At 44.1% G+C, this 19,335-nt stretch overlaps 1 protein-coding gene across 1 annotated transcript in view; it reads left to right on the top strand.

The window, feature by feature from the left end:
- The window catches only part of LOC109559715 (antigen WC1.1-like), a 57,043-nt gene extending 38,754 nt beyond the window's left edge, over positions 1–18,289 (top strand). The window contains exons 9-21 of the mRNA XM_070788666.1: positions 4,387–4,695; positions 4,790–5,107; positions 11,256–11,348; positions 11,425–11,739; positions 12,946–13,260; positions 13,624–13,665; positions 13,750–14,064; positions 14,321–14,353; positions 14,912–15,049; positions 15,438–15,530; positions 15,794–15,841; positions 16,319–16,462; positions 17,997–18,289. Of these exons, the coding sequence (XP_070644767.1) occupies positions 4,387–4,695; positions 4,790–5,107; positions 11,256–11,348; positions 11,425–11,739; positions 12,946–13,260; positions 13,624–13,665; positions 13,750–14,064; positions 14,321–14,353; positions 14,912–15,049; positions 15,438–15,530; positions 15,794–15,841; positions 16,319–16,462; positions 17,997–18,142 (2,309 nt within the window). The 3' untranslated portion in view covers positions 18,143–18,289. The remainder of the gene's footprint in view (positions 1–4,386; positions 4,696–4,789; positions 5,108–11,255; positions 11,349–11,424; positions 11,740–12,945; positions 13,261–13,623; positions 13,666–13,749; positions 14,065–14,320; positions 14,354–14,911; positions 15,050–15,437; positions 15,531–15,793; positions 15,842–16,318; positions 16,463–17,996) is intronic.
- Positions 18,290–19,335: the final 1,046 nt, after the last annotated feature.

The following is a 19,335-nucleotide window of genomic DNA, read 5'->3' on the forward strand; positions in this document are numbered from 1 at the left end:
GTTACAGAGGTATAAGACATCTACCCATTCTCCCTGCGGGCACATTTATCTGTGAGCAATGGGCTTCAACTACTTTCCTCTTGTCAGTCTCTGATATTTCTTCTCCAATGATCTTAACTGACAGGGTTTAATCTATTATTTACATTTATAATTGATCTTCATAATTTTTTAAAATTTAATTTTATTTTTAAACTTTACAATATTGTATTAGTTTTGCCAAATATCGAAATGAATCCGCCACAGGTATACCTGTGTTCCCCATCCTGAATCCTCCTCCCTCCTCCCTCCCCTACTCTCCCTCTGGGTCGTCCCAGTGCACCAGCCCCAAGCATCCAGTATTGTGCATCGAACCTGGACTGGCGACTCGTTTCATACATGATATTATACATGTTTCAATGCCATTCTCCCAAATCTCCCCACCCTCTCCCTCTTCCACAGAGTCCATAAGACTGATCTATACATCCGTGTCTCTTTTGCTGTCTCGTACACAGGGTTATTGTTACCATCTTTCTAAATTCCATGTATATGCATTAGTATACTGTATTGGAGTTTTTCTTTCTGGCTTACTTCACTCTGTATAATAAGTTCCAGTTTCATCCATCTCATTAGAACTGATTCAAATGTATTCTTTAATATAATTTTTGGAAGAGTGAAATACTTGCAAATCACCACACACAGGCCCCTTTGCACAGTGAACCCGTAGGAGGGAGGGACAAGAATGAGGGTGCACCTCCCTGGGTGGAGTTGTTTCCATAGTTACCCTATGACACGCTATTTTGCACTAGGTCAGTAGGAGTGGAGGCACAGGGGACATCATTAAACAAATCAGAAAGCAATTTAGGGATTTATGCCAAATTTCAAGTCTCCTTTGCAAATTTAAATGTAAATATTTATAGCCATTTGGCTAGTAGGACCCGAGAACTATTGATAAAATGCTCTGAGTCATAGCTTCTCCTTCCATTGTTATTAGAAAAAATTCTTTGTCCATGTTTTCTTTTAAGACATCAGCATAAACCAAAACTTTGAAAGAACACTTAGCTGTGCATTGACACATCAGTGGTAGAGATAATGATAATTGATTCTGTGCTTTACAGTAAGAGATTATATAGTTTACACCTGATGATTTCAGTGATATAAGAGAATCACACTTGTGAGTTTATTTGATAGGAATAGAAGTAAGGGGACAAATATAATTTTTGAAGAAGCTGGAAGAGAGTTATCATAGCTAGGAGGGATGGAAGGGCAATGGGAGCTGACAAAGTCACCAGTGGGGTTCTCTGAGCAGCACTGAGGGCCCAGGTGTGGTGTGGAGGATGCTATGTGTGCCTAAGGACACAGAATGTCTGTATAGCAAGAAACCAGACAAGGATATATCTGATCACAGTTTCATTTTGCCTTTGTTGCAGTTGATTCATATAAATAAATGACCCTTTAGAAGGGCAATTTCCCTTTCTTTGATTATCCAAGTCTTTTAAACATTTTGGAGAGCTTTAAATGGTCTACTTGTTTTTCTCCTGTACTTCTAAGAAGATAAGGGCATTGTTTTATTGTGACTTACATTCCCAACATTGGCCAAAATTCCTGAATATAACAGACTCTAAAAAGGTGCTTATATTTGTAATAAACCACATGAAAATAGATTCTCAATATTACCTTCAAATAACATCCTCCTAATTAAATATCAGATCTCTGCAGAGGATTCAGATATGACTCCCTTGTAGCCTCGCCTCTCTCTCCATTTCATTTCCCAATCAGAGGTTCTATTTCTGGGCCTCTAGGGACACACTCTCCTTGACCTTTCCTGCACCTTGATGGAAAGGTCACAATGATCCCCTCTGGCTTTCAGAGGGGAATGGGCAGCCCAAGGGTTGAGGCAGCTTTGGTCTTCCAGGAAAATACTTGATCTTTGTGGATCTCTGAGAGGCCACATACCTCACCCAACAAGGGTATTTCCTACACCTCAGGCCACACAATGCTCTGTTCCAGTCAAACCAGAAGGAGTCCGGAGTGATGGGTGAAGAACCAGAGGGTCCAGGGTCAGGTCAGGCTGAAGGTCAGAGGGCTGAGAGTTGGTCTGGAGGCAGATGCATCACAGCTACAAGGAGAAGAGAGGAGGCCACCTTGGTCAGAGGGAGAAAAATAAGGATGTGATCTACATGAACGATGATGAAAACCCACCAGGTCCCTCTTACTCTCATGGTTCCCTGGATAAAATCCAGCCCCAAAGCTATAACAGTGAGATTGCCTCTGGGACAAAGGACCCTAAGCAGAAGCTGAGATACAGAAAATTGGGGCTCTCCCAGGGTCAGGCACAGGTGCAAAGAGAATCCTTTCCTGACAACCTGGCCCCTGAGGTCCCTCCTATGGCTCAGGTTGATGTCCCTTTTGTAAATGGACTAAACCCGGAAAATGGGGGCCAAAAAGTGTTTCAGCACTATTTATTGAGCAGTCTATCTTCTCTAATGATATAAAATATCATCTTCTTCAAATACTAAATTTCTCTGTGTGTATGTCTTTGTGTCTGTTAGATATTTATATTCTGCCCCATTCTCTCTATTGTTATACAAGGACATAGTTGATTTTATTATTTTTAATAACTTATCCTCTCACATCAGCCTTCTCATTCATAAATTTTCTTGCAATGTTCACACACTTATTTTTCCATGTAAAATTTAAAAGTAAATATAAAGTAAAAAAGAAATAATTTGTCTTGGGAGACTATTCTGATGTGTATAATATTTTGTTCTGAATATATCTGAGTATCTAACATGTGTCAGGCTATCTACAGTAACACGTAAGCAATATTTATTCTTTCTAACTTCATAATCTGGTGGGATTAATACAGAAACTAACAAGGTGTTGAGTAAAAATTATTTAATTAGAATGAGTAACCTGTGACCAAGCTCCCCATCAGACCAATTTGATCTCTTTCAGTTTTATATTCCATCCACTTCCAGTTTAATCTATCACAGATCCCACCCACACTCCACTCATACAGAAGTTCTTCCATTCCAGAGTCTCCTTTTCATCCATTTGTAGCTTTCAAGATTGTTCTCTTGTCTGCAGTGGGTAAAATGAGAAAGGGTAGCAGGGTTAGGTGGCCAGATGGGAGGAGCACAGTGGATAAAATCTGTCAAAAACTGGACAAATATTGTCCTCAAGTCTGTCTATCTTTCATCCATATTGAGGTTTTGCATTTGGAAATCTCTAAATTACAAATGGCTTGTTTGCTCTCTGCTCTCTTTCTCTCCCTCTCCCCGCCCCTTTTTTTAACTGCAGGCTGGCTATTTCTCAAGAATCCAAATAGGAAAGGAATACGCAGTTAGCATACACATAGGATTAAAATACATTGTTATCATCATTTCTTAGTATTTGCTAAGATTCCCATGTCTAGTAGAAAGTAATCAAACTCAGCTGATTTGCATAGTCCCATTTAAAACTTATTCTCTCCTTTGATAAACCCTAGTCCTAGTCCTGCATTGGAGAAGGAAACAGCAACCCACTCCAGTGTTCTTGCCTGGAGGATCCCAGGGATGGGGAAGCCTGGTGGGCTGCCATCTATGGGGTCACACAGAGTTGGACACAACCGAAGTGACTTAGCAACAGTCTTTCAAGAAAGATGGCTAAGACCAGCCCTTCCCTCTCCTATGACTTTCTGAACTTTCTTAATATTCGGACTCATCTATGGACGACTTCTTTTCACAATCAAGAAATTCTGGGATTTTTCACCATTAAGAATTATGAGAAATATATGTGAAGTCATAATAGGCTTGTTATAATATACATCAAATCATAATAGACTTGTAGACTTGGTATGATGTCTAGCTTTCCTCCTGTGAGCCGTAAGTCTGTCTACAATCTAGCCTGAATTAATAGATCTCCAGCCACGATGTTCCCTGTCCTTAGTGACTTGATTATTGGCTCCTGAGAGAAAACTGGCTAGAATTCTAGCTCCAGAAATCTCAGATGGCCTTCTAACCTTGTCTGGCTCTTAGTCCTCTAAACTATTGAATCCCATGGACCTACTTCACTCTGGGTTAGTTCCGCTCTGCGCTCAAGTCTGATGCCAACTGCAGTCCAGTTTCCTTGGGCCGTGTCATTTCCAGGTCCCTAGATGAGGAATTCTCATCCTAACTGACCTCAAAATATGCATTCTTGGTAATCAGCCATTGCAAACTGCCGCAAATCTTTCTGGGTTTCTTTTCGTAAACTTGCTCATGAAAATGCTAATACAATTCTGACACTAACTGTCAAATTCTCTCTCCATGCCCCACTCCTAGAGATGAAATGCTTTAACATCCTTGCCTATGATGTGCTGTTTCCAATGCCAAGCAAGGACTATGAACACTCACAGGGTTTGTTGCTGCTGTTGACTGTTCTCCTTAGGATTTGTGCGTCTGGCTGGAGGAGAAGGACCCTGCTCAGGGCAAGTAGAAGTGCATTCTGGAGAAGACTGGACCCCAGTGTCTGATGGAAACTTCACACTTCCCACTGCCCAGGTCATCTGTGCAGAACTGGGATGTGGCAAGGCTGTGTCTGTCCTGGGACATGTGCCCTTCAGAGAGTCTGATGGCCAGGTCTGGGCTGAAGAGTTCAGGTGTAAAGGGGAGGAGCCTAAACTCTGGTCCTGCCCCAGAGTGCCCTGTCCAGGGGGTGCTTGTTACCACAGTGGAGTTGCTCAGGTTGTCTGTTCAGGTGAGATGCACATCAGGACTTAACCACCCTGCACACTCTGTTCAGGTTTTTTAAAAAAATGAGATTTTGCTGACATCCTGTCTTCTTCTACCAGTGTATGCAGAAGTCCGGCTCATGACAAACGGGACCTCTCAGTGTGAGGGGCAGGTGGAGATGAACATTTCTGGACGATGGAGAGCACTCTGTGCCTCCCACTGGACTCTGGCCAATGCCAATGTTGTCTGTCATCAGCTCGGCTGTGGAGTCGCTATCTCCACCCCTAGAGGACCACGCTTTGTAGAAGGAGGAGATCAGATCTCAACAGTCCGATTTCACTGCTCGGGGGCTGAGTCCGTCTTATGGATGTGCCCTGTGACTGCCCTGGGTGGTTTTGACTGTTCCCATGGAAACACGGCCTATGTGATCTGCTCAGGTAAGAGAGGGGGGAAGGGCTACTGGTACTTGTGGAGTGAGATGTCCCCAAGAGCAGAAAGTGAGGGAAACCTGGCTTCAAAAATCAGATATTTCATGGTGAAATATGCTTCCTCTCATTGTTCATTCATTTTTCAGGTCAGGACAAGAAGTGTGAAGGGGAATAATATATTTTTAAGTAACATTATTATTTACAAATAATCATAGAAAACAATGTACAAACAATAAATGTAGACCTCAGTCATGATCCCCAACCCAGATAAGCCGAGAGAACATTCCCAGAACTACAGAGTCACTGTTGCCTCCCAGTAACATTCAGGAAGCTAAGATCATGTCATTACCCTGACAATGACTTTGGGTGAAAATCTATGCTATTTATTTAATCCTTGGTCTTTTATTTTCATTTTCTTAATGGTACCATGTCCTTAGATGAGCTAAGTTCTTAATCTTAAGGAAATATAACTTAGCTTTTCCCTGTATATTTAGTACTTTTTATATCCTTTTGAAAAGAACTTTGCTTATTCCAAGACCATAAAAACATTCTTCAATAGTATCTTATAGAAGTTTATTTTTCTCTTGCATAAATTGTATATTCCTCTTGAGATTGATATCTATATAAGATAAGAGTCAAGTTTCATTTGGATATCTAACTGACTCATAATCTTTTTCAGAAAAGATTTTGTTTCCACTGTGTGCCACCTTTGCCATAAGCAGAAGGGCATGTGTGTCTAAGACTTTTTGAGACTTTCTACTATATTCCATTGTACCATTTGTCTATCCTTGCACCAATAATGTATTTTATTAATTATTATAATTTTATAGTAACTTTGGGCTTCCCTGGTGGCCTAGAGGTTAAAGCGTCTGCCTCTAATGCAGGAGACCTGGGTTCAATCCCTGGGACAGGAAGATCCCCTGGAGAAGGAAATGGCAACCCACTCCAGTATTCTTGCCTGGAGAATCCCATGGACGGAGGAGCCTGGTGGGCTACAGTCCATGGGGTCGCAAAGAGTTGGACACGACTGAGCGACATAAATAACTAGCTAGTTTACAAGAGTTACTTTATATTAACTAACCATATTGCCTTTCTTGCCAACTGTGTTGGTCATTCTTGGCCTTTTATGTTTTGAAAAAAGTTTTGGAATTAATTTGTTATTTTTCACCAAAAGAAACTTCATAAATGTGTTTTGATTGATATTATATTTAGTCTACACAGAAATTTGAGGATAATTGACTTTGACAATTTTGAGTCTCCCAATTCATTGACATGACATATCCCTCCATTCAGTTAGGTCTATCAGAGGTTTTGCCCATCTTTTACTAGGTTTTCTCCTAGGTGTTTCATGCTTTTGAAATTATTTGTAATCCTTTTAGTGCAAGTGTCCTAAAAATGAATTCTTTCTGATTTATTTTCACCTTTTAATTTTTTTAAATTTTGACCTAATTTGAGACCTGAAAGTTGCAAAAATAATATAAAAATTCCCAGAACACTTTTACATGGATCTCCCAATATCAGTATTTTGCTTTATTTAAAAAAAAAAAAAACATTTATTTATTTTTAAAATAAATATATTTAAATTGGAGGCTAATTACTTTACAATATTGTAGTGGTTTTGCCATACATTGACATGAATCTGCCACTGGTATACATGTATTCCCCATCCTGAAACCCCCTCCCACCTCCCTCCCCATACCATCCCTCTGGGTCATCCCAGTGTACCAGCCCTGAGCACCCTGTCTCATGCATCGAACCTGGACTGGTGATCCGTTTCACATATGATAATATACATGTTTCAATGCCATTCTCCCAAATCATCCCACCCTTGCCCTCTCCCACAGAATCCAAAAGACTATTCTATACATCTGTGTCTCTTTTGCTGTCTTGCATTTAGGGTTATCATTACCATCTTTCTAAATTCCATATATATGTGTTGCTAATGCTACTGCTGCTAAGTTGCTTCAGTCATGTCCAACTGTGTGTGACCCCATAGACAACAGCCCACCAGGTTCCCCCATCCCTGAGATTCTCCAGGCAAGAATACTGGAGTGGGTTGCCATTTCCTTCTCCAATACATGAAAGTGAAAATTGAAAGTGAAGTCACTCAGTAGTGTCTGACTCTTAGTGACCCCATGGACTACAGCCTACCAGATTCCGCCATTCATGGGATTTTCCAGGCAAGAGTACTGGAGTGAGTTGCCACTGCCTTCTTAATATATATGCATTAGTATGCTGTATTGGTGTTTTCCTTTCTGGCTTACTTCACTCCGTTTAATAGGCTCCAGTTTCATCCACCTCATTAGAACTGATTCAAATGTATTCTTTTTAATGTCTGAGTAATATTCCATTGTGTATATGTACCACAGCTTTCTTATCCAGTCATCTGCTGATGTACATCTAGGTTGCTTCCATATCCTGGCTATTATAAACAGTGCTGGGATGAACATTGGAGTACATGTGTCTCTTTCAATTCTGGTTTCCTCAGTGTGTATGCCCAGCAGTGGGATTGCTGGGTCATATGCAATATTTTGCTTTAATCTCCCTCACTTTCTCTCTCTCTCTGTCCCCTTCTGGGCTCATTTCTCCATGAATACATAAAGTATTTCTGAATTAGGTTGCAGTCATGATGCCCCTTTATCCCTAAAATACTTCAAGAAATTTCCTTATTAACCAAAATTCAGTCAAGTCCTCAGTTGACTTCAACCCCAGATGACATCTAAGTGCAACCACATGAAAGACCCCAAGACAGAACTGCCAAGTTGGGTCTTTCTCAAATTACTGACCCAGGAAGTCTTAAGAAAATGAAGAGTGTGGATATATATATATCAGTTCAGTTCAGTTCAGTTCAGTCACTCAGTCGTGTCTGACTCTCTGCAACCCCATGAATCACAGCATGCCAGGCCTTCCTGTCCGTCACCAACTCCCGGAGTTCACTCAGACTCACATCCATCGAGTCAGTGATGCCATCCAGCCATCTCATCCTCTGTTGTCCCCTTCTCCTCCTGCCCCCAATCCCTCCCAGCATCATAGTCTTTTCCAATGAGTCAACTCTTCACATAAGGTGGCCAAAGTACTGGAGTTCCAGCTTCAACATCATTCCCTTCAAAGAAATCCCAGGGCTGATCTCCTTCAGAATGGACTGGTTGGATCTCCTTGCATTCCAAGGGACTCTCAAGAGTCTTCTTCTACAGACAATCTCTTTAACAAGTGGTGCTGGGAAAACCGGTCAGCCACTTGTAAAAGAATGAAACTAGAACACTTTCTAACACTATACACAAAAATAAACTCAAAATGGATTAAAGATCTAAACATAAGACCGGAAACTATAAAACTCCTAGAGGAGAACATAGGCAAAACACTCTCCAACATAAATAACAGCAGGATCCACCTCCAAGAATATTGGAAATAAAAGCAAAAATAAACAAATTGGATCTAATTAAACTTAAAAGCTTCTCCACCACAAAGGAAACTATAAGCAAGGTGAAAAGACAGCCTTCAGAATGGGAGAAAATAATAGCAAATGAAGCAACTGACAAACAACTAATTTCAAAAATATACAAGCAACTCCTGCAGCTCAATTCCAGAAAAATGAACGACTGAATCAAAAAATGGACCAAAGAACTAAATAGACATTTCTCCAATGAAGACATACAGATGGCTAACAAACACATGAAAAGATGCTCAACGTCACTCATTATCAGAGAAATGCAAATCAAAACCACAATGATGTATCATTTCACGCCAGTCAGGATGGCTGCGATCCAAAAGTCTACAAGCAATAAATGCTGGAGAGGGTGTGGAGAAAAGGGAACCCTCTTACACTGTTGCTGGGAATGCAAACTAGTACAGCCACTATGGAAAACAGTGTGGAGATTCCTTAAAAACCTGGAAATAGAACTGCCTTATGATCCAGCAATCCCACTGCTGGGCATACACACTGAGGAAACCAGAATTGAAAGAGACATGTGTACCCCAATGTTCATCACAGCACTGTTTATAATAGCCAGGACATGGAAGCAACCTAGACGTCCATCAGCAGATGACTGGATAAGAAAGCTGTGGTACATATACACAATGGAGTATTACTCAGCCATTAAAAAGAATACATTTGAATCAGTTCTAATGAGGTGGATGAAACTGGAGCCCATTATACTGAGTGAGTTAAGCCAGAAAGAAAAACACCAATACAGTATACTAATGTATATATATGGAATTTAGAAAGAAGGTAACAATAACCCTGTATGTGAGACAGCAAAAGAGACACAGATGTATAGAACAGTCTTTTGGACTCTGTGGGAGAGGGTGAGGGTGTGATGATTTAGGAGAATGACATTGAAACATGTGAAACGTCATGTATGAAACGAGTTGCCAGTCCAGGTTCAATGCACTATGCTGGATGCTTGGGGCTGGTGCACTGGGACGACCCAGAGGGATGGTGTGGAGAGGGAGGAGGGAGGAGGGTTCAGGATGGGGAACACATGTATACTAATTAAATAATTTTCTATTAAAAAAAAAGAAAAAAAAAAGAAACAGAAACAAAAATAAAATAAAATAAATGCAAAAAAAAAAAGAGTATTCTCCAACACCACAGTTCAAAAGCACCAATTCTTCAGTGCTCAGCTTTCTTCACAGTCCAACTCTCACATCCATACATGACCACTGGAAAAACCATAGCCTTGACTAGATGGACCTTTGTTGCCAAAGTAATGTCTCTGCTTTTGAATATGCTATCTAGGCTGGTCATAACTTTCCTTCCAAGGAGTAAGTGTCTTTTAATTTCATGGCTGCAGTCACCATATGCAGTGATTTTAGAGCCCCAAAAATAAAGTCTGACACTGTTTCCACTGTTTCCCCATCTATTTCCCGTGAAGTGATGGGACCAGATGCCATGATCTTCGTTTTCTGAATGTTGAGCTTTAAGCCAACTTTTTTACTCTCCACTTTCACTTTCTTCAAGAGACTTTTTAGTTCCTCTTCACTTTCTGCCATAAGGGTGGTGTCATCTGCATATCTGAGGTTATTGATATTTCTCCTGGCAATCTTGATTCCAGCTTGTGCTTCTTGCAGCCCAGCATTTCTCATGATGTACTCTGCATATAAGTTAAATAAGCAGGGTGACAATATACAGCCTTGATGTACTCCTTTTCCTATTTGGAACCAGTCTGTTGTTCCATGTCCAATTCATATGTGTATATACGTATGTTTATATATTGCTTTAGAGGCTAAGTTTTTTGGGATAATTTGTTATACAGCAGTGTAATCGGGGCACTTACCATGTGGCCTGCCTTTCTAAATAGAGGTGTATTTGTCCTACGATCTTCTACTTTATTGATTCTCCCTTATGCTTAGCTAATGTGCTGATATGCTCATTCTTTAGTTCTTAGTAAGTTTTTCAGCTCTAGAATTTTTATTTGTTGTTGTTGTTGTTTTTATCATTATTTGTTTTTTTCCATCAGGGTGCACATTTTTGTCAGTTAATTCCATGGGCACCTTAATCAAGGCTCTGTAAATTCTGTCAAGTAACTCTAGTAGCTGAGTACTCTGGGGGATTGTTTCTAATGTCTACATGTACTCTTGGTTTTTCATGAGATATATTTTACATAAATATCTTTAAAAGGACAGACACTGTAGATGAAAAATTGTAGAAATACTTCAGAAAGTGTTTTATTTTGTTTCTTCTATTTAGGGATAGATTTAGGGACAGAACTTATTTAACTCATTCTTAGTGCTTGAAACAAAAACTGTGGCACTGTCAGAAGCAGAACTCTCCATAGTGAAGATGAACACTACATTTATGAAAATTTTACCTCTATGTTAACTTGGGGTTCTCTGGAGGCTCAGTGGTAAAGAATCTGCTGGCCAGTGCAGGAAATACAGGAGATGACTTTTCGATTCCTGGTTGGGAAAGATCCCCTGGAGGAGGAAAAGGCAATCCATTCCAGTATTCTTGCCTGGATAATCCCATGGACAGAGGAGCCTGGAGTACTACAGTCCATAAGGTCACAAAGAGTTGGACGCTACTGAGCAACTAAACAACTACAAAAACTGCTATGTTACAGCTTTTTTTCTCAGACCCCACTGCTTGTCATTATTTAGTTTAATTCAGTTTCCTGTTTTTCAACCACCAACACTTTGATCATTGCTGCTTCTGCAGGAAATCAGACCCAGGCATTGCCCCAATGCAATGACTCCCTGTCAGAACCAGCAGGCTCTGCAGCCTCAGAGGAGAGCGCCTTCTATTGCTCAGGTGAGGGTCCCAAAGGACAGAAGACCCTTTACATCTCCCCTGTCACTGCCCCATTGTTCCATTTTTCTCTCCTCAGACAGCAGACTGCTCCGCCTGGTGGATGGGGGCGGTCACTGTGCTGGGAGAGTGGAGATCCTTGACCAGGGCTCCTGGGGTACCATCTGTGATGACGGCTGGGACCTGGACGATGCCCGTGTGGTGTGCAGGCAGCTGGGCTGTGGAGAAGCCCTCAATGCCACGAGGTCAGCTCACTTTGGGGCAGGATCAGGGCCCATCTGGCTGGACGACCTGAACTGCACAGGAAATGAGTCTCACTTGTGGAGGTGCCCTTCCCGAGGCTGGGGGCGGCACGACTGCAGACACAAGGAGGATGCAGGGGTCATCTGCTCAGGTCTGTGCTGTACACTGTCCACAGTCTGCGAGATGGGTGGAACTCTGGAGTACGGGGGTCTGAGCCCTGAGGGAGAGATGCTGAAAGGACCAGAGTAGGAGGCTTCCTCCCATGGAGCCAGTCTTTCCAGCAGATGTGAAGACAAGGTGCTTTCACTTTCTCCTACAGCAGCTGAGATTCTGGTCCTATCTTCTCACCAATATTTCCTGGCAGAGCCATTCCTTACAGTTAACACTTGAAAGCAGGGCTCATTCTGCAGTTACCTGTGGTAGTAACACCTTGAAATCCTGGGCTTCCCAAGTTACACTAGTGGTAAAGAACCCGCCTGCCAATGTAGGACATGTCAGAGATGTGGGTTCAGTCCCTGGGTTAGGAAGATCCCCTGGAGGAGGGCATGGCAACCCATTCAAGCATTCTTCCTCTTCCATGGACAGAGGAACCTGACATAGTGAAAGCTCAGATTTTTCCTTTACAGTTCTGTTTGCTAGGAGTCTGAAGAGAGTCTCCATGGGCCAACATCCCAGTGGTCATAGGGCTGTGTTCTTCCTGCAGTCTCTGGGGAGGACTCGTTTCCCAGCCTTTTGTGGTTTCTGTGTGGCCTCATTTCTTGGCTCAGGACCCTCTTTATTCTTCTTCAGACAACAGTGCCTCTTCCTGTTCTCCCTCACTCACATTTCCCTTTGACTGGAGCTGGGAAACATGATGCATTTCTCATTGTAGTGAGTTTAAAGATGTGTTAGGTTGGGCTCACATAGTTAATCCACAATATTTGAGCTTTATCTATCCATCCCAAGGTCCTTATTAATCACATCTGTAAGATCCCTTTTGAAATGTAAGGTAACGTATCACAGGTTCCAGGATTAGGCTGTGGACATCTCTGGGGGTCCATTATTCTGTTGACCACCTCACTGTCCACATCACTTTCCATTCTTTTAGAAGTTTTGTCAGGAAGTAGAAAACAACTCTTGTTACTGCAGGTGCCCAAGTTGGCCATGCTCTCCGTTCATATCTACATCGTTGTGGTAGAAATAGGTATATAGACATTAATGGAAAAGTCAGGTGAAAGGTGAAAAGTCAGTCTTGTCATCCAGTGGGCATCTCCTCCACTGGGTCAGGGATGTATGGTCAAAACTTCTGGGGGTGAGGAAACCCCAGAGCACTGAGTGTAATGCTCACTCTGTCCTATCTCCTCCCTTTCAATCTTAGAGTTCGTGGCCTTCCGGATGGTGAGTGAGGACCAGCAGTGTGCTGGGTGGCTGGAAGTTTTCTACAACGGGACCTGGGGCAGTGTCTGCCGCAGCCCCATGGAAGACATCACCGTGTCCATCATCTGCAGACAGCTTGGCTGTGGGGACAGTGGAAGTCTCAACTCCTCTGTTGCTCTTAGGGAAGGTTCGAGACCCCACTGGGTAGATGGAATCCAGTGTCGGAAAACTGATATCTCTCTCTGGCACTGTCCTTCTGACTCTTGGAATTACAACTCATGCTCTCCAAAGGAGGAAGCCTACATCTCGTGTGCAGGTGACTTACTGTCTGTTTCTGTGTCACTCCCAACCATGTAGGATGTCGTTAGTATGATTTTATATTTTCAAATCTAATTGATAGGTTTTGGTTGAGTCTACAAAATGTAGGTGTATGTTTGTATTTGTCTCTGTGTCTGTTTGTTTCCTTTTGTTATGGGATGTGGAGTCTGGTAAACTACTAATTAGATAAAGTAATTTCAGCTGCTGGTAAGATGCAGTGACCCTCTCATTCAAGTAGATGATGAAGGTTCTATTGTCTCTTGTCATTTGACTGTTACAAAAAATCTTATATACTCATGTATGGGGACAAGACCTCCCCCAGCTATCCCTGATCCAGAGCTTCCCATCATTGTTTCTTCAGGAAGAAGACCCGAGAGCTGTCCAACTGCTGCTCCCTGCACAGGTACATCAGCCCCCTCCCCTGTGGCTCCCAGGGGCTCCTTCCTCCCACCAGGGGCAGTCACAGGAGGGGCTGCTGCCTTTTCAGACAGAGAGAAGCTCCGGCTCAGGGGAGGAGACACCGAGTGCTCAGGGCGGGTGGAGGTCTGGCACAGCGGCTCCTGGGGCACCGTGTGCGATGACTCCTGGAGCCTGGCAGAGGCTGAGGTGGTGTGTCAGCAGCTGGGCTGTGGCCAGGCCCTGGAAGCCATGCAGGCCGCGACATTCGGCCCTGGAAATGGGAGCATCTGGCTGGACGAGGTGCGGTGCAGGGGCTGGGAGTCCTCCCTGTGGGACTGTGCTTTGGAGCCCTGGGGGAAGAGCGACTGCAAGCACGAGGAGGATGCTGGTGTGAGGTGCTCTGGTGAGTGAGGGGCTCGAGGTCCACCCTGGGTGGGCTGGGGCATTGCAGGGGCAGTGAGCTTGGCTGGGAGTGGTGGGGAGTTTGTATTCAGACAGTGTCTGGGTGATAGGGCTCTGATATAGGGTGGGGGAGCTGGGAGGACTGGACACTGATGTTGTGTGGAGACTGGGGGGTGATTTCAGGCTCAGGAGGGGAAAATGGGCTGCCCTGCATTCTGGCCAATCACCCTGTTCCAATCTGTTTTTGTTCTCTTTAGGTGCAAGGACAACATTGCCCCCAAGTACTGCAGGTACTGTGGTCCATCCACGGGCAGGAGAGAATACTCAAATACTGGGGACCTGTTCCATGGGCTCTCTGACAGCTCAGGAGAGGAAGAGCCTGAGGAGCCCTGGCTGGTGGGGAGGAGCTGGGGTATTACTTTGGGGAAATCCCCTGTTTTGGTTCCCGGGGTCAGAAGGTTCTTATGCCCGAGATCCAAGTGAGTCTAAGTTCCCATGGTACAGATTCTAAGGTTCTCGCACCTGCCCCTGAGTGTTGATCCTCATCTCTGAGGTGCGGGTCCTGGGACTGTTTGACACTCTGTCTCCTGAAGCCCAAGGAGAGGGGATGAGCCGGGTCCTCAGAGGGTGTCTTGGCAGGGCATCTCCCTGACAATCCCTGGCTATGCCTCAGCTGGAGTGGAGTTGACTCATCTCAGGACAAGACCTGGAGAACCCCAGTCACTGTCAGTGCACTTGTATCTGAGGCTGGGACGCTGTTGTCCGGAGCTCCTTGGAAATGCTGGCACAGGGGTTTCTCTGTGCCTCTCTGTGACCTTCTCCATACCCACTTGCCTTGTTCTCCTTAGGGACAAGAACAACCTCAAATCCTCTCCCTGGCATCTTCTCCCTGCCTGGGGTCCTCTGCCTCATCCTGGGGGCTCTTCTCTTCCTGGTCCTCATCATCCTGGTGACTCAGTTGCTCAGATGGAGAGCAGAGCGCAGAGGTGGGCTGCACGGGGAACTGGGGACCAGGGATAGTGTGTGGAGGCAGGAGATGGGGCAGGTGTGAGGAGGGGAACTTGGGCCAGGTCTCTGTTCTGAGTTGCAGAACTCCATGTGCTCTGTGATGAGCTCTTAGGGCTGAGTATACTGAGGTTCTTAGGACTGGGGTGTGAACTTTCATAAGTCATGGCCTGTCCTATGAGATTAGACAGAGTTGGAGCTGAGCTATGGATTCAGGTCAGACAGGAGAGAAGGTGCTGACACGGTGCACAGGGTGGGAGGTTAAGCCAAGGCCTTGGCAAGCCCCATGTGAGCACTGGGGAGATGAAGGTGGGCTCCTGGATGGGAGTGTTTGGGGCAGCATCTCTGACCTTCTGGGGGATCTCTCAGCCTTATCCAGCTATGAAGATGGTCTTGCTGAAGCTGTGTATGAGGAGCTCGATTACCTTGTGACTCAGAAGGAGGGTCTTCTGGGCAGCCCAGGTGGGTGTCTCTTCTGCCCTCCTGGGACCTTTGGTTGTCACCACCCACTCGCTGTGTGGGTCTTCTCAGCGTCTTCAGACCCAAGGCGTGCCCCACACTCACAGAGGCAGCTCCTATAAAGTGGTAGGATGGCCTCTCAGAGCCCTGAGAGCCCCCAGGCTACACTGCAGGAAACAGGTCTGTCCCTTCCCAGCCTTAATACAGGTCCTGTGTGTGTGGGGAGGGTCATTCTGTGTGTTGTGTGATGTTTGTCTCCACATTAGCCTTCCTGTCAGATGGTGAGGACAACAATGACTCCAGATCCACTCCAGGTAATAAAGGTGGACCCACCTCAGCTGGGCTTTGGGAAGGAGAGTTTCCCTCATAGATATGAGATGCAAGGGGGAACAGTCTTCCTTTGATGGACCAGAGGCATCCCTTGTGTCTAGATGGGGTCCGTTCTTCCCCTTCTCTGGCTGTTCTGTGATATCTCACATTGGGGCTGGGCTCTCTGTGTCCAGAATCACAACTGGCACATAATGTTTTTAAAAATGACATCTGGAAAGCACAATTTATCAAAATAGTTTAGTAATGCTCAGTGGTATGAGTTTCTTTGAGAAAGATGTGTAAAATCATGTTTTGGTTTATAGACACTTCAAACTGAAACATGATCTTAGAGAAAAAAATCTTTTGAAACAAGGTGCCTCTATTTAGTGGCTCAGAAACTCTGGGTCAGAAGGGATCTTAGTCATTTCCCAGACCAGCCCACTTACTTTGCTTTCATCTGACCCCTGCTCTGCCCTTGGAAGCCCCAGATCAGAGGATTGATGCCCCTGGTGAGGATTACGATGATGCTGAAGAGGTACCAGTGCTTGGGGTTCCTCTTGCTTCACAGGGGAGGGAAGAGGAAGAGCTCCCAGAGAAGGAAGATGGGATCAGGTCCTTTCAGACAGGTGAGTGGTGTTAGCTGATCTCCTGCAATCTTTTCTTTCTGTCCTGGAAAGGGTGAATTTGAGCTTCTCAATTCCCAGCTTCTCTAGAGTTTTAAATTTGGGTAATCTCATGCATTCAATGGCTCATATGGTAAAGAATCTGCCTGCAGTGCAGGAAACCTTGGTTTGATCACCGGATGAGAAGATCCCCTGGAGAAGGGAATAGCAACCCACTACAATATTCTTACCTGGAGAATCCTATGGACAGAGGAACCTGGTGGGCTATAGTCCATAAGGTCACAAAAAGTTGGACATGACTGAGTGACTAACACTTCACTTCTCAACAATATGCTGTCTTTAATGGTGTCATACTCCTTGACAGTGAGGACTCACTCTACTTTTGGCATTCATGTCTCCGTACTACAACATAAATTATGTGTTATGCTTGCATTAGAATTTACAGTTTAGGGCATTTCCTGACAAAACAGTGGTTAGGACTCTGCACTTTCACTGCTGGGACCTGAGTTCAATCCCTGGTCAAGCAACAAAGATCCCACAAGCATTCATTGCTCAGTGGCCAAAAGGAAAAGAAAACATAGGTTAATTGAGCCGCCACCAGCGCCACCAAGTCGCTTCAGTTGTGTCCGACTCTGTGCGACCCCACGGACTGCAGCCTACCAGGCTTCTCTATCCATGGGATCCTCTAGGAAAGAACACTGGAGTGGGTTGCCATTTCCTTCTCCAGATTAATTGAGCATATTTACGAAATCCAAAACTAGAACAAGTGTTTTGATAACACCTCTGTGCTGTCTTATACATGAAAGTTAGCTAGAAATTTTTAAAAATGTACTGTAGTATTGAATTTGTGAGGCATTCTGATAATCTAAGATGAACTCTGTTTATATGTCAGCATCTATGATACACAGTGGCCTTAACATTAAGCCAATTTGGTGGGTCATGGACTCAGAGTCTGAGGTCAGCTGAAGTCTAATTTGCTCCAGACGTTTCAGTAGCTGAGAGAAGACACTCATTCTCTGGAGAAAAACATTTCTCCCCATCTGAGGGCCCATGTGGTCCCTGGGGAGGGGGCTCTGTGGCTGCACCTGTGATAGCATTTGTGGACATTTGGGAACAGGAGTCAAGTTAACTAAGAGCAGAACTGGTTTGTAAGTGAGGAACTCAGGTTTTCCTTTCTCCACTCTTCCTCTCATTGTGATTTCACATCTGTCTGTTGTGAGAGAACATTTAGATACACTGTTATGATCCTTACCGTTCTTGGGCATCTCCTTGCTGATTGTGTAGTTTGGAGGCAGGTCTTCCCAGAGCTCCTGTGATGCAGGATTTCCATATGAACTGAGGCCCCAGAGACCACATGGACTGGATCTGAGAGGACAGCCGGGATCTATCCCTACTGTAACTGATGAGAAATAGCCTGAGCCTCCCTCCCACCTGGGTCCCAGGGATGCTTTGTCATCACCACATGCTTAACTCACTTCCACCACACTGTCTGGTCCCCTTGTCTCAGTTCTAATTATATTTCTCTTTCCTCTTTCAGGCTCTTTTCTAAACGTCTCTAGAGAGGAAGCTAATCCTGGGGAAGGAGAAGAGAGCCCCTGGCTGCTCCAGGGGGAGAAAGGGGACCCTGGGTATGATGATGTTGAACTCAGTGTCCCGGGAACATCTTCAGTGACTTTCTCGTGATGTTGTATTAAATATGAGATGAAGCCTCAGATATTCTAATTGTTTGTATTTCAATAGAGTAATGCTGACCTGTAGTTGTGTTACATGAAAATTGCTCAAAATGAAATATTCTGAATAAAGTAACTTTTTTGCTTTGTTGATAATTTAGCAAGCTCCATGTCAGATGCTTTTAGATGATTGGTCCTCAAACACCATTTTCCTCAAAGAAATACACAATGAGTGCACTGCCCTGTTTTCTCACATCCTTCAAAGGCTAATGAGGGCATGACTTTGCCTGGGATCACAAATCCTCCAGGTCACTCTTACTTAGAAAAAAGAGTCTAAACTTGGTCCACATTCACACCCTTCTTCCTAGCACGATGAACTTCTCAACCAAAAACTATAGTCAGAACCTGAAAGTAGCATTATTTTATTTGGTGGGAATGTTCAGGACTCCAGGCCCTGGAGACAGCATCTCAGTAACTCTGAGTAAACTGCTCCACAAAGGCAGGAAGGCAAGTCAGGCTATACATGAGTTTACAACAATGGGAGCAGGCAGTCTAAAGATCAAAGATCAGGTACCAAGTTAAGGAATTTAGTATTCTATGTATGGAAAGATGCAAGCCTCTGGACTCACTGAATTCAACTCTTCCATATGCAGCTCAGCTATCTGGGGCCAACCCTGTTTCCCCGTTCACATTAAGGTGTGGCAGATGGCTGCTTCTTGCATTCCCCCAGCTCCTCAGCAATCACCATGGAGGGTGGCAGCACCCCACAATCAAAGTTTTAGGACCCCTCACTTACATTTGGAGGCCAGAAATCATTGATGACTGTGACATTTCTTGTTTATTCATATGGCAGGAAATGTTTTTTTCCATTCTTTCCTCTCCATCACTTCCTACTATTTATTCAGGATGCTGCTATTTCTTGTCTCTCTAGTTATCTCTCCTTCTAAGTGAATTATATTAGCTTACATATCTCTTCAAATTGATGCGGGAAAATTGCTGCTCACCCATACCCTGCATCCAGGTCAGACAGGAGGGCAAGAAAGACCTAAGCAGATGAGATCTAGAAGAAGAAATGTAGACAGAATGATCACGAACATTTAGCTACTTGTTTCACAGATGTGGATGGAGGAGTCTGATATGACTAAACTCTTACAGGAAGAATTTCAGACTAATGGGCTTCTCTGAAAACATGCTGTTTCAAGATTG

The sequence above is a fragment of the Bos indicus genome, chromosome 5 (genome assembly GCF_029378745.1).
Source record: "Bos indicus isolate NIAB-ARS_2022 breed Sahiwal x Tharparkar chromosome 5, NIAB-ARS_B.indTharparkar_mat_pri_1.0, whole genome shotgun sequence".
Lineage (NCBI taxonomy): Eukaryota > Metazoa > Chordata > Mammalia > Artiodactyla > Bovidae > Bos > Bos indicus.